General features: G+C 41.1%; 2 protein-coding genes across 3 annotated transcripts in view; one reads left to right on the top strand and one right to left on the bottom strand.

Moving 5' to 3' along the window:
* Positions 1 to 2,977, bottom strand: part of IFT172 (intraflagellar transport 172) — a 35,413-nt gene extending 32,436 nt beyond the window's left edge. For both annotated transcript variants that reach the window (XM_070932149.1, XM_070932150.1), the window contains exons 1-4: positions 2,912 to 2,977; positions 2,533 to 2,676; positions 955 to 1,067; positions 13 to 52 (exon numbers count right to left, since the gene is read on the bottom strand). In XM_070932149.1, the coding sequence (XP_070788250.1) occupies positions 13 to 52; positions 955 to 1,067; positions 2,533 to 2,676; positions 2,912 to 2,950 (336 nt within the window). In that variant the 5' untranslated portion in view covers positions 2,951 to 2,977. The remainder of the gene's footprint in view (positions 1 to 12; positions 53 to 954; positions 1,068 to 2,532; positions 2,677 to 2,911) is intronic.
* Positions 2,978 to 7,656: 4,679 nt separating this feature from the next.
* LDLRAP1 (low density lipoprotein receptor adaptor protein 1) lies at positions 7,657 to 11,917 on the top strand. The gene is made up of 6 exons (XM_070931976.1): positions 7,657 to 7,753; positions 9,287 to 9,429; positions 10,380 to 10,492; positions 11,434 to 11,548; positions 11,734 to 11,806; positions 11,895 to 11,917. Exons 1-6 carry the CDS (start codon positions 7,657 to 7,659, stop codon positions 11,915 to 11,917), a joined length of 564 nt encoding a protein of 187 aa, XP_070788077.1.
* The last annotated feature ends 4,238 nt before the right edge of the window (positions 11,918 to 16,155 follow it).

The following is a 16,155-nucleotide window of genomic DNA, read 5'->3' as shown; positions in this document are numbered from 1 at the left end:
AAAGACACTTACCGTCTGAATAAACTTGTTGCAGATCACTTTTTTGTCACCCCTGGACAGGAATAAACAGAGACAATATTACTGTCAAGGACCAACAAATATTACAAAGCTCCCCTAGGAGATCCAGCTGGATGAAGTAATATAGGAATAGTGCCAGTAAAGCAGGGGACAGGCGAAAAGGTTATTATATAAATGTACATTTATGATGATATGTGTGAATTTAGTAAAATGAAAAAGTAATTGAAAAGAAAGTAAAAATCGGGATTGCTTGAATACCACCTTGGAAAATACTAAATTGAAAATGAATACAACAATAGAGAGAGAATGGAGAGGGACAGAAGAGAGGACGGAGAGAGAGGGAAAGAAGAAAGGGAAAAGGAGAGGAAGAAAGAGAGGGGAAACAAGAGTAGGAGAGAAGGTTAGTAAGGAGGAAGAAGGGAGGGGTAGGGGAAAGGAAGGGGAAGTAGAGAAGGAAAAGGAGAGGAGGAAAGAAGAAAGTAGAAGAGTAGATGGAAGAAGGGAAGGGAAGGGAAGGAAAGAGAAGAGAGGGAGAAGAAGGATTGTTGTAAAACAAGGGAGATGAAATGGTAGAAGAACAACCCTGAATATGATTAAATTGTTTAGGATGAAGATTGGATTAGTATGAAAGTTAAAAGAAAATATGTATGTTAGATAAGAAATTGTACATTTAAGATATGTTTATGAGAAAAAGAAAAAAGAAAAAAAAAGAAAAAAAAGCAGGGGTCAGGCACTCAGAGTGTGCCCATAGTCTCCTGAAGTTAATGTGACATTCCTTGCAATTTAGAACTGCAAAAAGCAGGAAATGAATCATCTTCATCCATATCCACACTAACACCAGATGTGCAACTAAAGGGCTATCAATTCAACACAACCTGTTGCTATTTTAAAACAATGAATTTCTGTTTTCATCCTATCCTACCCAAAGGCACTTACCATTCTTCCCCAATTTTGTATACAAAGATTATGTTGTCTGACTGCCCAACAGCAATCTTAGTAGAATCTGGGGAAAATGCCATTCCTTTTACCACATAGCTCTTCCTGCCATACTGGAAAGAGAAGATAGATAAAGGCTGTAACTTAATGTGCCTGGTGTTTATTCAAAATCATAATCCATAAAAAATGTATATCAGGAGACATCATCATGTCTGAAAAAGTCATTTACATCAATGCAGTGCACCAGGAAAACTATTAGAAGTAAAGGTGGTTTCATTCAAGAAGCAGTAAGTGTTTTGCAAACAAAGCAGGCAAAAAGGAACCCAGATTTGCAAAACAGAAATACAAACAAACAGTAAGAGATGAAATAAATTTCTGCGGCATTTTAAAAATAATATCAATAATATAGATAGGTGACAAGACCAACAAAAAAAACAGCTATGAGGTTATACAATTTACTACAGGCTGAGAATATATCTAGAACATGTCAATCATGTATCAGTATATTGATGCCAATGTGTCACTAATAATGTGTACCTTTATGCCATATATTATGGACATACATGAAAGCTGGAATATGTGAAATCCATCAAATTAGGCCAAAAATGTGAAAAGATTTATTCAGGACAAAAGTTGTGGGGTTATACAATTCCCACAAAAAAGGCTGTTTTCTAGAACCAAGCGAGACAACAACACTTTGTAGAAAATTACCAGGTCTATGATAAATGCCAAATGAAACTGGCCCAATTTAATGGACTGGTCAAATCATTAAAAAATATAAAAATATGTGGAAACTGTAGTGCTTTGGAGTCATGGGCATCTTCAATTTTTCTGGGACTGAGATTTTGACATACATATATAAATATGTAAATGAGTGGTGTTTTTAGTTCAAAAAAATCAACTGTAGAAGTTAGAAATTGGCATTTGTTTGAGTTATGGCTGGGTCTCCAACGAAAAAGAACAAGTAGTGTTTCCGTCCTTCCATCCTTCAGTTGTGGTTTAGTGTGGTTTCTGCTTCATTACAACATTGTGAAACTGATTTTTAATTATTTCCTGAAATGATTTATTCTAGTTTTACTGTACTTTTAAAGCCTTGGAAGATAATTGAGCTTCTGTACAAGAACTCACAATACATAAATGATGCTTGGTATATCCAATTATGATACTTGCTACCAGTTACAAAAATTCGTCTCTTCCCTTCATATTTGCATTCATCATTTCTAACAAGTATTTTGTATAACAATAATCTGATGGCAGTGTCACATGAATATCTTGTAAAATATTACTCAGGCAATTCCAAAGTAAATGCATTTTTGAAAACTTCTGAAAATAGGTTCAGGATAAGTCTTCATAGAATAGAGTACATTTTCCCTCTCTTAACGCATAGGTCTACAACAATAAAGTACTAAATAATTAAAACTGATTCATCCAGAAGGGCAGCATGTAATGAGAGGGAATGAATGTGTTGAGTCTAACATACCAACTGAGCAACCCATTACTCCCTTTCTCAAATCTTGACTTTGGACCAACTCTGAAATATGATTTCAGACAGCTCGACCACTCAAAATAACAATTTACCTTAGCATCTGCAGGCTTGGTGGAAAACTTGTCCCTACGCTCACCCTGTTCATCATATAAGAGAACCACGCGATCCACTGTGCAAACGGCAAATTTGGTATTATTTGGGGCCCAGGCCATGCAGGTAACTTTGGCTGCCCCATCCTGGAAGAAAGAAACGCAAGAAAAGTTATAGGTAGAATATACAGGCAGACTTCCAGCAAGTCAGATGAGAATTTCTTCAGGTTTAAATGACCCGATGCCAGCCCAATTTCTTCCCCGGGGAAGTGAAGCTATACTACGGTTCAGGCCATGGGCAAGGGACTGCAGGTGTGGTGTTTCTCCCCAGGTCTCGAACTTCTCCTTCCCCAAACTGGTTTTTTTCTTCGGCTCAAGTAACCTGTGGAGTAAGTAGAGTCCGAACGTGTCGCAGCTGCATCGCCACCGCCGGAGGCTGCCGCGTCTCCTCCTGTTACCCGAGTAACGTCCCCTCGTGATGACGTCACGGGCTCCGCGTGAAGCGTAAAGGAAAGCCACGCGAACCATAGAGATACGCTAAATAGACGCTTATTTGTGGGAGCAGTCTTCAAATCTCCACTAAGGAAGGGCGGTGGAGGGAACTGATCATAGAAACAGTTGGAAACTTAGTTTTTCAGAACTCCATCTCTTCTTTTAGGACTAGATATAATTGCTATATGCTGAGCTAGATATACTGAGCTAGATATAATTGCTATGTGCTGAGCTAGATATACTCAGTATAGCCAACCCTACAGGTACACAGACTAGTGATACTTGGCTTAATGCCAGTAACTGTGAGAGGGATCTTGGAGTCCAAGTGCACAATCACTTAAATAGGAGCTTATACAGGTCGTCCTCGACTTACAACAGTTCATTTAGTGACCATTCAAAGTTACAATGACTGAAAACAGTGACTTATGACCATTTTTTCAGAGTTATGACTTTTGCAGCATCCCCATGATCATGTCATCAAAATTCAGATGCTTGGCAACTGACTCATATTTAGGACTGTTGCTATGTCTCAAGGTCATATGATCGCTTTTTGTGACCTTCTGACAAGTAAAGTCAATGGGGAAGCCAGATTCACTTAACAACTGTGTTATTAACTTATCAACTGCAGTGATTCACTTAACAACTGTGGCAAGAAAGGTAGTAAAATGAAGCAAAACTCACATAACAAATGTCTCACTTAACAACAGACTCAATTATGGTCGTAAGTTGAGGACAAACTAGCGTTGCGGCAGCAGCCAAAAAAACCAATGCAATCCTAGTAGGGATGAAATGTAAAATTTGTTACTACCGGTTCTGTAGGTGTGGCATGGTGGGGGTGGGGGTGGGGGGTTTAATGTGACTGGGTGGGCGTGGCCAACTTTTTTTTTTTTTTTTTTTTACTTTTCAAAGCATTGTTTCTAATGCTTTGAAAAGCCTCTGCCGGATCAGGCAACTCAGCTGGGATCGTCAGAGACTTTTCAAAGCATTTTTTTTACTACCTCTTCAGCCAAGAGGTTGCAGAAAAAAATGTTTTGAAAAGCCTCTGACAATCCCAGCTGAGCCGCGCGATCATCAGAGGCTTTTTTTTTAATTTTTAAAAGCATTTTTTCGTCAGAAGAGGTTGTAGAAAAAATGCTTTTAAAACTTAAAAAAAAAGCGCCTCTGATGATTGCATGGCTCAGCTGGGAGGGGGAGAGCGCAACGATTTTTGTTACTGGTTCTCCGAACCAGCCACCACCATTGCTACCGGATCAGGCGATCCGGTCCAAACCGGGAGCATTTTACCCCTGAATCCTAGGTTGCATTAATAGAATGATAGACTCAAGATCATGTGAGGTATTAATACCACTTTACAAAGCCTTAGAAGACCACACATGGAATACTGCATCCAGTTTTGGTCACCAAGATATAAAAAAAGATGTTGAGTCTCTGAAAAAAATACAGAGAAGAGCAACAACTATGATTAGGGGGCTAGAGAATAAAACATAGAGTTTGGATATGTCTAATCTAGTGAAAAGAATGACAAGGGGAAATATAGCAGTGTTCCAATATTTGAGGGGCTGCCACAAAGATAATGTTGTCAAACTATTTTACAAAGCACCTGAAGGCAAAACAAGAACCAATGGATGGCAATTAATGAAGGAGAGCAGCAACCTAAAAATAAGGAGAAATTTCCTAATGGTGAGATCAATCAACCAGTAGAATGGCTTGCCATCAGAAGTTGTGAGTGCCCAAACACTGGAGGCTTTCAAGAAAAGACTGGACAGCCATTTGTCTGAAATGGTATAGGCCAGGTAGCTCTCCAGCCCTCAAGCAGCCCTTTTCACCTCCCCCCAGAATAGGGAGCAGGCACACTCCAAATAATTTCTTAGTTGTTTGCCACTGACCAAACTAGGGTTTGAGTTATGCTGGAGATGCCCGGGACTGAACTCTCCAAAACCCACAAAGCAGATTTTTTTTCTATCACCAAAGGAGAATTTTCCCAGAAAGTTAAATCCTAGATTTCATGACTCTAAATAAAAAGAGATAAATATGAACATCTTCTGTGCGTTTTTCCTACACAGTGGTTGTTATAGTCCTTACGCTGTATTTTATCGATGTCTCCTATTTTTTTCTTTTACTTGATCTTTTGATTTATTTAAGATGTTTTTGAGGACTTTAGTTGGTTTGTGTGCTGTGGTGATGCTGTGTAGTTATAAAAGTCTGTTGGCTGTTTTTGAGATGTTTTTGATGTATCACATTGTTATCCTTTCCATAGCTTGCATTGGTTGTGGGGTAGTGGTGGGAGTCAAAAAATTTTACTACTGGTTCTGTGGGCGTGGCTTGGCAGGCTTGGCTTGGTAGACATGGCAGGGGAAGGGTACTGTAAAATCTCCATTCCCACTCCACTCCAGGGGAAGAATAGTGTAAAATCTCCATTCCCTCCCCACTCCAGGGAAAGGTTACTGCAAAATCCCAATTTCCTCCTGATCAGCTGGGACTCGGAAGGCAGAGAATAGATGGGGTGGGGCCAGTCAGAGGTGGTATTTACCAGTTCTCCAAACTACTCAAAATTTCCGCTACCGGTTCTCCAGAACTGGTCAGAACCTAATGAAACCCACCTCTGTTGTGGGGTCCTTGAAGTTCTCTTTGTTCTTTTCTTGTAGACTTTCCATTACCTAATTAGATAACATCATCAATGCTAGCATCCCACAGTTCAACCCTAGCTACAAATATTCTCTTCCATTTTGTTGGTTGTGCTATAGTGGGCTAAATGGTCGGGCATTTTTTGGTAAGGTTCTATGGGTATCCATTTTGTTGGAAGATGTTGCATAAGGAGTCTGTTTACTTTTTCTGATGTTCTTGGCTGCTGCACTGTTTGTGCTTGTCCAGATAATGTTCTTATACAGCTCTTCTGGTTGGAAGTTGGGTTGTTACTTTGGTCATGGAGCGCTTGGCAAATGTGAGTCAGACTTCTGTTTCTAATTTGCTGCCATTTCCTCTGCTGATTAGGATATCTAGAAAGGTTAATGTTTTCTTCTTCCCTTCTGAATTTTATTTCTTTGAAGATGTTGGTTCATGTATCTCCTCTAGTTCTTAGCCGATTTTTTCATACAATCTTTTACTTCTTCTATTTCAATTTTTGATAAAAATTATACATTTTACCAGTTACACGTTCATCATTTGTACATAGTTCAACTTTAAATTTTGTTTTCTGTTCAATTCCAAATATCTTATAATTCACATTGACTGTGTGGCATTGAAAAATAAATCCTTCTCAGAAAATTGCTCTTTTAGTTTCATTTTATATTCTCCATGTTGTTGTTCTTTTCCTAAGTTTTTCTTTACCAACCATTTCTTTCGTATAAAATGCTTCTTGTGCTGAGAACCCATAAAAGTATTTGGTACGATCTGAATTTATATCTCTTCCATATTCTCAATAGGAGACTTCTAATATAGTGATTCTTGAAGTCTGTATTAACCTTAACTCTATCACATTACAGAAAACAATGCCATCAAAACCTCAGATTGTTCCCTTCTAATTCTAAAATTCTAAAATATAATTTAAACCCCAACTATCTGTTCTACTTAGGTAAGAGCCTACTTGAAACAGAGAGTGCAGTTCTATATTCAGAGAAATTGAAATGGGTTCATTTCAAACGGGAAACAAAGATAGCCAAGAGATGAGAAACTATTGAATGGGGGAAAATTGAACACAGTTTAGCTTAGGGAAAAGCTGACTGAGAAGAGATACAATAACACTCTTCAAATACTTGAAAGGACAAACATATAAAAGAAGCTCAGAGACAGGATTTGTTATCTCTGATTCTGGACTGAAACACAGAGAAAAGTGGATTTAAGTTACAGGGAGGCAAATTCTGATTAAATGTTGGGGGGAAAAACATCCTAATAGCAAGCTTGATAGGAACCAATTATTCAGAGTTGATGGACTCCCCTTCATTGGATTTGTTCATATGGAGTCAAGATGCTCCTAGACCCTTTAGGATGCTTTAATGAGGATTTAATGAGCAAGGTGTTGGAATTGATGACCTAAATCAGAGGCCTTCAAACTTGGCAGCTTTAAGACTTGTGGATTTCAACTCCCAGAATTCTCCAGCCAGCATTATATTACTTTATTTTATTTTTATATTTATTTATTTTATTTTTATTATTATACTATTTAGAAATAGTGGCCTAAATGACATGTTCCAATTCTGCGACAGCAAACCTGTTTATAAAACAATCGCATTATTAGTTTGGGAAGTGTTGTATTTTTTTTTTTAATAGGAACAACATATACGTTCCGAGTGTTACATTCTTCTTTAAATTCCATGGGGCAAGAAGACTGCGAGTGAAATACAACAAACATCTACTCCGGTTGCTCGCTGTTAACCGAATCGCAGCACTAAAATTGCCATTTGCTCCCCATGCAGTTCCTACTTCCCGATCTCATTGTTTTGGGGGGGAGGGGGGGACGCAACTACAACTTCCCCAGGTGCTTTTTAATAGACCACTACTGTATCTGTGTCGCCTGGTCTCGATCGCGGCGCATGCGTGCTGGCTCTACCCGAAGGCAAGGTTCATCGACGTAGAGAAGTCCCACCCACCGCCGGTAGAGCGTCCAAGACCCAGCCCGAGGCTCCTCTCTTGCTAGTGATGGAAGCGCTCCGGGCTGCTGGACGAGCGGTGCTCCGGAGTCCCAGCCTCGCCCGCCACCGCTTGGGCGTTGCCCGCCTCCGTCGCCACAGACAAGGTTAGTGCGAGTAAAGCGCCTTACTGGGCGTTGCGGGTGTAGCGCCGCGGTTGCTAGGAGACAGCAGGACGCGCAACGAAGCTGCTGCTCCTCCTTCCCCCACGGCCGCTCTTCCTTGCTTCCTTTCTCGTGGGATACTCGGGGACTCTCAGCCGCGCGCATGTAGCGCCCTGCCCCGGCGACGCCAATGTCCACGGGACTGGAAGGGCGGGGAACGTTGCTAGGTGGAGACTGGAGTTGTGGTGGGGGGGGGGCGCTGCTTTTTTCTGGAGCGCGAAATTAATTAGTGGCGCTCCATCCTCGCAGCCCCGAGGGAAGGGGGTTGTAAGGAGGAGGCGTTTTACTTTACCGACGGTAAGCCCCCCACCCCACCCCCACTTGGGCCACCTGAATGGAAGAACCGAGGCAGACTCCTCCCCAACACAGTGGGGGCTAACCCTGTGCTGGGGATTCAGATCCTATTCAAATATTTGGTACCCTGGTGGGCTGGATAGCTGGGCTACTCTCAGTGTTGTACCAGGTTTGTACAACATTGTACAACGGTCAGGACTTAACTAAATTGATTTTGTAGCTTTTTGAATTCTTAAATCTTACAGTTTGGTTAGCTTTGATTTCAGATCCCTTTCCCTTCTGATCTACAATCGCTTTCGTTTTTAAAGAAAACAACAGTTTAATACTAATATATAACCTACTTTATTATCTTGTCGTGTTTGCGACTTTTAACACCCAAAAGGCACTAATATTTGTTGCTAGATAAACTAAACAGTGGAATAAATGGCATCCTTCAAAATTTCTTATCAAGGCTGACTTTGGTGCCTATCTTGGACCAAGGAAAATATTTTTTTAGAGTTGAACCAAACTCAGTGGAGTGACAGTGACGGTTACAGTGCTCCTACCTCAGTGAGGGAGGTAGGAGCAAAGGCAGGAAGATTTTGTTTTAGATGCTTTCCACTTTTTAAAACTGATGATAGTGCTTCCATCTACGGACGGTAGTTATACCTGGTTGAGCCTCTTCATCTGCCCTATATCCTCATAGTGAGAGGGATAGTAGAAAATGGGCCTGCAAGTAGTGGAAACATAGAAACACAGCCCCTAAAATGCTTTTGATTTGGTCCAGCTATTAGTTATTTCCAACCAGAGATGTTCACAAGGTGGATATGTACAGATGTCAAAAGCAGCATGTGTTGATATGCTATGAGTTTCATCCACTTTGTGCATAATGTTGGAAGCTAGACCTTGCAATCTGACACTACTTTTGTTATTTTGAGGGAAATGGTGGATTCTACAGAAGCCTTCAGTTTCAATTTGACATGATTTGTGGAAGAAATATATCATTGTTTTTTTGTTTGCAGCCCCATCTACATATGAGGAAGGTTGAAGAGCCCAAAAGTTTGCAAAACCCAGAAAGTCTCTAGAGAAAGCTTTTGTATTTTATATGCAGAGTCATGATAAAATACCTGCTGCTACTGAGAGGTTGGCATGGCATTGCTTTTTCTTCCATCTTTACTAAATTATTTTTGCCTTGCTTTGCAGAACTCCCAGAATCCTGGGCTGACATGCGTGAACCCCTCTTGGAGGGCATGAGTTTTTCCCTGAAGTACTTAGGCATGACATTGGTGGAGAAACCCAAAGGGGAGGACATGGCAGCAGCTGCCATCCACCGGATCATTGCCATGGTAAAAGATGTATTTCTCTTCTTATCATGTTCTTCTCTTCTTGTAATACAGGTTTGCAGAATTACGAAGACTTTTATGTCTCAGGACTTCATAAACAAGCAGTGCTCAGAGGTGGAATGATTAAAGCTTGACACTTCAAACTGTGAAGGAGAAAATGGATGGCAGCTCCCATTCTTTTTATCAGCTTTGTAGATTGCTATTTTGATGTTTTAAATTCTTTATATGTTTAGAGATAAAATATTAGCTAAACAGATGTGTATTCACATATAATGTATGAATAGAATTTGAAGGTTAGCTGTGAATACCTGAAATCTTCGATTTACAATCATAATTTAATTTCCTCTTGTTTTAATGTAGATGTATTTCTATGTCTGTAAGCTGCCCAGAGTTATCTTATGGTAAGATGGGCAGCCAATGCATTGTATAAATAAATAATTGAGCCCGGACCTAAGTTGTGATAATGGTAAAGTGGATCACTGCATGATTGCACCCTATTTTATGCTCTTTGTGGTGCTTGTTAAGCGAACGTGGTGGTTGTAAAGCGAACAAAATGGTCATTAAGTGAATCTATTGTTCACTATGGAGCACTTTCTGCTGGAAACATAAATTGTAGTCATGTAGATGCAGAACGTGGCAAATGATCGTAAATGCAGGCTGTTTGCTGAACATCCAAAATGTAATCACGTGACACTGATAGTGGGGGGTGGACATCAGAACTTCGAATCTGGATCATAAGTCCCTTTTTCGGTGTCCTTTGTAACTTCAAATGGTCGCTAAGGATCAGTTGTAAGTCGACTAGCTGGAAATGTAATCCAGATCTGGACATGGGCTTTGTGGATGCATAACTTCATAACAGTTTGCTGGATTTGAATTCTGGATTTGACCCAGAAAGAGATAGTTCTATGTTCAGATCCACAATTGTTTCGTGATCCACTTCTTCTCATCCTTAGGCTCGGGTGGGACCTAAGAAGTTCCAGAAGATGATTCTGACTGTGTCACCCAGGGGCCTCTCTTTGCAAGATGCTGAGACCAAGGAAACAATTGAAACCATCTCCATTTACAGGTATGGCTTCATGGAGGAAGACTGAATTCCTGGTAGAACGCTGCCGATGGACAGAGAAATGACTAAATGGCTCGTTTGTTCTAATTGTTCCTGTATGATGTATCAAGAAACATCAGTGACTGGCTAATGTGCATGCAGAAGCTACATCAATCATGGCATGCTGTACAGTATAAGAAACTAAATTGGGGCTAATTTGGAAGCTCTCCTGGGCCTGCCCAGAAGCATATCCTTTCCATTAAAAAATGCATTTCTATGCAGAGGAGTTTACTGGCTGGATTTACCACCTTTCTTATTGCTAATTTAGGAAATATGCTTTTTATATCTGCATACTTGGAAATTCTTTCCCTCTCCATTTTTTCACGGGCTTTCTACATTTCAACTTCTGTTGCTCATTTCTGTTAGGAATCCTTTGCTGTTGCAAGAACTGACCTACTTTTTTTATGCTGAGGGCTGCATTTGATGTTGAAATGGTATAATAGGAAATGTGCTGTGAGAAGTGGGTCAAGCCAGGGCTGAAAAACAGGCAAGGCTCTACCAAAAGATTTTTAAAATCTAAGGAACCCTCTTCCACGGTATTAACCTCTACCACCACTAAATGTAACAGGTTCAGAGTATTACTATTTTAATGTATTTTTTAAAAAGCCACAAATACCCCCTCCCAGATGTTTGCTCCCAAGACCTCAGTAGCAATTCAAAAGCGGTCTTGCAACAAACCATTGGGCCTCATGTCAGCTGTGGAAGCCTTGCCTTTTGCCCTTGCCTAACTGGCAAATTATCCATACTCCCGTCAATTCATGTGGTTCTTTTTTCCTATTCTGATTGTGTCTTCATTAGCAAATATCTCTTACTCTAAGCCCTTTCCTGAACTTAGGCATAGACTGCCTCTACCTTTTTTGTGCAGGCTCTTAAGAAACGAAGCCCAAGCTTTTTCTTTTTTGCAGGATTTCCTATTGTACCACAGACAAGCTGCAGAACAAAGTCTTCGCCTATGTGGCACAGAACCCGCAAAGCGGTGCCCTTGAATGCCATGCTTTTCTATCACCTAAGAAGAAGATTGTGAGTTTCTGTGACTTCAGTGGGGAGGGAGGAGGATTTGTTCTGAGATTCTGTGGTTTGCCTTGAGACAGCATCTGTCTGCCTGTGCCTCAGGAGGGGGGAAATGTTCATGTTAGTTTCTGCTTGACCTGCTCCTCCTGTGTATTTTCTCTTGTCATGCTTTCTCTCCTCATCTCACTTTGTAGGCCCAAGCAGTGACTCTCACTGTGGCACAGGCCTTCCAGGTGGCCTTGGATCTCTGGCAAGCTACACAGGCAGGTATGATTGATAGATAATACATTCCTGTAGTTATAATTGTCCCCCCCCCCACCATTTTGATTGAACTCCTTGCCTTTCTCCAATGCAGAAGGAAGTGAGATGCAGGAGTAAGATCTGGCTAGCCTGTGAAGCTTAGATGGTGCTACCCAAAGGATGGACAGTGTTGAGAGGAGGGGGACTCTTCACATCCTCAAAGGAACTTTCAGTATTATTATTATTAAGTTGGAAATGAAAATTAGTTGCAGGGTTTCTTTTCTCTTCAGGCTCCAGGGAGGAAGAAAAGCATCTTCCAAGGCCAATGTGCCCCATAGAAACCACTTGTCAGCCAGTCAGGACACCTCTGGGCAGTCCCCCATTCAAAACAGACTTTGAGGTATTGTATGTCCTTAGCTCGTTTCCCCTTTATTTTGCATGCAATGTATTAGCTATGATGGCCAAGAAAGGTTCCCAGCTTTGGAAACAGGTGAGCACATCAGATCCATAGTCATACTCACCTCGTAGGGAGAACTGAAGAGTCCAAGTTTCAAAATAATCTCTTTCTCTAGGATGAAGATGATGAGGAAGGAGATCTTAATGAAACCTTCTCTAGGTAGGCATTTGAAGCCCGTGTCAGGGTCAGGCTGGGAGGCCACTGCCCAGGATGTCTCATGGCTGGGAAATGTGTGAATGGAATCCCCTGTGGCTGCAACATTAAGTAGCCTGGGTGGATAGGAGTAGTTTAGACCTAACATGTCTTTGTTTCCCACTTCAAAGCTGCATGGAGGAGGGGGGCTGCTCCACCACAGGTAATAATCTCTCCATCTAACTTTGCTATCAACATATTCCCAGGTTTACCTTCTATAACAATTGGGAGTATGGAAACCTGCTAACGTTTATGTTTTGTCATGTCTATGATGTACGTAATTGGCTTTCCTTGGCTTTAGTGAGAGAGCTCTAATCCCTTTTTCTGGAGTGAGTTCTTCCTTGTATTACTCACTGTATGCCCGAACTGGAAGAGGACATGATTCCCCTCAGTCGTTTTACTGCTAACTTTGTATTTCAGATTCAGGGAGCCTTACCTTTGGGAGCTCCCCAGACACACAGTTCCACTCAGTGGCAGCCTGGGGATGCAGTCCTCCCAGCAATTGCCTGCCTCCAGGGACACTGTTCTAAATCACCTGTTGCTGCCATCACTATTCATCTCCAGCACCATTTTGTTATCTGCAATGCATAAAGAACAAGGCTGATTTCCTTCTCTCCAGCCACAGACCCCCCTTGCCTTGAATAACTTTGTATTGTTCAGAACTTAAAAGTCAATACCTCCTAAAAGCATCAAGGTGCCCAAAGTTCTCCAGGGACTTCATTGGTTCTACTCAAAAAACTATATTCTACAAGGATGCCAGAACTCCCGTGCTTGATAAAGGCAATAGATACACTTTTTATACTAGGGCATTGCCCTGAATGCAGAGGTAGGTGCTATGTAGCAAAAGCAATTAGATTTGTAATTCATTTCTTGCCTCGTTGAATTGGGGTGGGGAGCCTTGTGGATGTAGAAAAGTTCTGGCTTCTGTTTTACTTGAGAGGGCGATCCCTTGCCCACAATTATTCATCACTGCCAAACCACAGCTTTGTAGCAAAAGATTTAATTTTTAATGTCATTTTTAAAGGTAAATAAATATTTCTACAATTGTATTTTGGGGCATTTTTTTCTTTCAATTGCTTCACCTTAGATCGATGAACAAGGGAGAGGGAGGTGTTGGGAAGACTGTCTCCTGGGAGTCAATTCCTGCATAATATTCCATATCACAAAGTTTGCTTTCTATCCCTAAACCAAATACTTTGAGGGATGTATTCCCCCTTCTCTAGTCTCTTGACCATTCTGATGGAAGCAGCAGCATCTGGCCTTTGACAATGTCATGGGTATGTCTTGGTCAACATGAAATGAAATTGTTTGGTCTTTGTTAGTGTCTCTAAGCAGAATTGATTCTTCTTCAGTGAGTTCTTTGTTACGGTCCCTCTCTAATTGCTCCTCTTAGGTAGCAGTCTTCTGAGTCTTTACAGGAGAGGAAACCTACGGGTCTTTCAGAGTCCTGATAAATCCTTTAGTCTCAGCATGGACACCTCCTTCCAGGAGGGAATCATCAAGAAATTGTATATGCTATATATTACTGGGTATTTTGAAGTAATAAAACAATGAATGGGGTTTGTTAATGAACATCCTTATCAAGTCTCAATTTCAAGACATTCTCATCACTTGAGGCCAAAAAGGAGATGCTCGGTCAAGCTATTTGGAACTAAAAGGAATGTTGTGGACCAAGCAATTCCCTCCCCCGTTCATCTACTACAATACATTTCAGTTGGACCATTTGCAGCAATTTCTAGAGAAGAGTGTGTGCACACAAGTATAGTCATGATAATAAATATACTTTTTCTTTCCAGTTTTGAGACTTGTTTGAGATAGACCCTTCTAGCCAAAGCCAAAGTTTCTCCTGCCTTTTGAAAATAAAAGTTATTTGAATCTATATTAGATATGTTCTAAGAATATGATCATTCATATGATTGAGCAAACTGTGGTTCAGTCTCATTTTTGAGGGTTTCCTCTTCCTGGTGAACCACAAACTGATCATCTGACTTTGTACAAATAATTGGGGTGAAATGTTGGTTATTTTCGGTGTCTGTTATGTAAACACAGATGTGGGTTTTATTTCTTAGGTTTTAAATTTACTAGAATTTTTCCCCCAGTATTTTGTAGCCAAAAGAGATGATAGGACAGTATAACATAACAGTATATCCATGGCTTCAGTGCTATAAAAAACAATGTGTGATCATTCTGGGTGTTATGGCAATGCAACTGTCTTAGGTTTGTCAAATATAAATGTTGATATGATTTCAAATACCAGCCCAGCTATGACCATTACCCAGAGAATTCATTAGCAGTGAAAAGTTCCACTCTTACTAATGTACAAGGTAATTCTGCCTCATTTTTCACAGGTGCCAGGATAGCCTTTTTATGGGAAAATGAATGCCACCTGAATGGCACATTTTCCTGACCCTACAGTCAGTAACACATGGATAAGTGGGTGCTGGCTCCATAGCTCTTCTGGTCTCCTATGCAATCATGCCTTGCTCTACTCTCTAGAGCACAATACTCATAGCTGAGGAAAGGCTAGGATTCTTGGAAGACAAAGGATGCTGCTGGTATTTCTGTGCCACCGGTGATTCATGTGGCTGCTTCCTGGTTTTGGCCTTGGCTTTGGGAATGAGATCTAATTCTCCGCTGGCATTAACAATTTGACTAAGAGCTTGTTACAGATAGGAAATGCTGGCTGGTGAGAACATTGTATACATGTGGCTCTCCCACTAATATGTAAGATGACATTCTTTTAGCTCCTGCCTTTGTGGTTCTGGGGAGGGATAGAGGGACAAGAATAGGGAATAGTCTTCTCAATTGGGGTATAGATTTGGGGATGTTTGACACATTGATGGCAGAAGAGTTGTTGTCACAAGGGAGATTACAGAAGCAAAAAGACTTTACAAAGAATTGATAGCAGCTTAGGGCAATTCTGATAGAAGGTGTACTCTGAAAGAGAAGGTACAGTAACTCTAGAACAGGGGTCCCCAAACTTGGCAGCTTTAAGACTTGTGGACTTCAACTTCCAGAATTTTCCAGCCAGCATATTGAAGTCCACAAGTCTTAAAGCTGCCAAGTTTGAAGACCTCTGTTCTAGAAGCTCACAATGATGCTGCTTCTTTCTACTGCTCTTCAGAGTAACATGATATTTTCCCAATAGGCTCTGGAATTAAGCTCTTACTAATGGTTGGTATGGGGTGTGAGTACAGTCTATATAGTTCATCTTTTTCTCCACTCCTTGATGAAAGCAGACTACTGGACAGGTTGAAAACTTTTGGGTTCCTTGTATCGGTCATTCATTTCAAGATGCAGTTTGTTTCTCTGCCACTTGCTGGAGACATGGAGCCTGGGTTTGTAGGACTGCAGTCCATGCTTTAGGTTCTCACTCAGGGTTGAAGGAAAATGTGGCCCAGTATAATGCTGCTTCCCATGTCAGCAGGAAGGAAGTCTTCACTCAAGTCTGTCCCCAGGTTAGCACTTCATAGTGCTTCCTGCTGCTGGTTCGAAGGCTTTGCAGCTGGCTGTTCCTTGTGGCCCAGGCTTGTTTCTGTTACAACTTCAGGACGAGAGGTTAGTTAGAGGCCAGCTTCTACATGCACCTTGTCTTGGCAGCTGGCTCCATGCAGATCCCTCCTTCAGGGCAAGAAGCTTTAATTCTTTGCATGCAGGTGAAGAGCCAGACCCAGAGCCCAGCAATGTTCCAGCAGCCTTCTGGAGTGCTTCGAGCCTGTGTGGCAAC

The sequence above is a fragment of the Pituophis catenifer genome, unplaced genomic scaffold, assembly GCF_029215685.1.
Source record: "Pituophis catenifer annectens isolate HBS135680 unplaced genomic scaffold, rPitCat1.0.hap2 SCAF_1, whole genome shotgun sequence".
Taxonomy (NCBI): domain Eukaryota; kingdom Metazoa; phylum Chordata; class Lepidosauria; order Squamata; family Colubridae; genus Pituophis; species Pituophis catenifer.
The sequence above is the reverse complement of the archived record's forward strand: the minus strand, read 5'-3'. Positions and strand labels throughout refer to the sequence as shown.

Bases quoted from the DNA above. Each gene is read 5' to 3' on its own strand.
- LDLRAP1 (XM_070931976.1), top strand. From the start codon at position 7,657: ATGGAAGCGCTCCGGGCTGCTGGACGAGCGGTGCTCCGGAGTCCCAGC. The intron at 10,493-11,433 runs GTATGGCTTCAT...TCTTTTTTGCAG, and splicing joins GAAACCATCTCCATTTACAG to GATTTCCTATTGTACCACAG. The intron at 11,807-11,894 runs GTATGATTGATA...TCTCCAATGCAG, and splicing joins CTGGCAAGCTACACAGGCAG to AAGGAAGTGAGATGCAGGAG.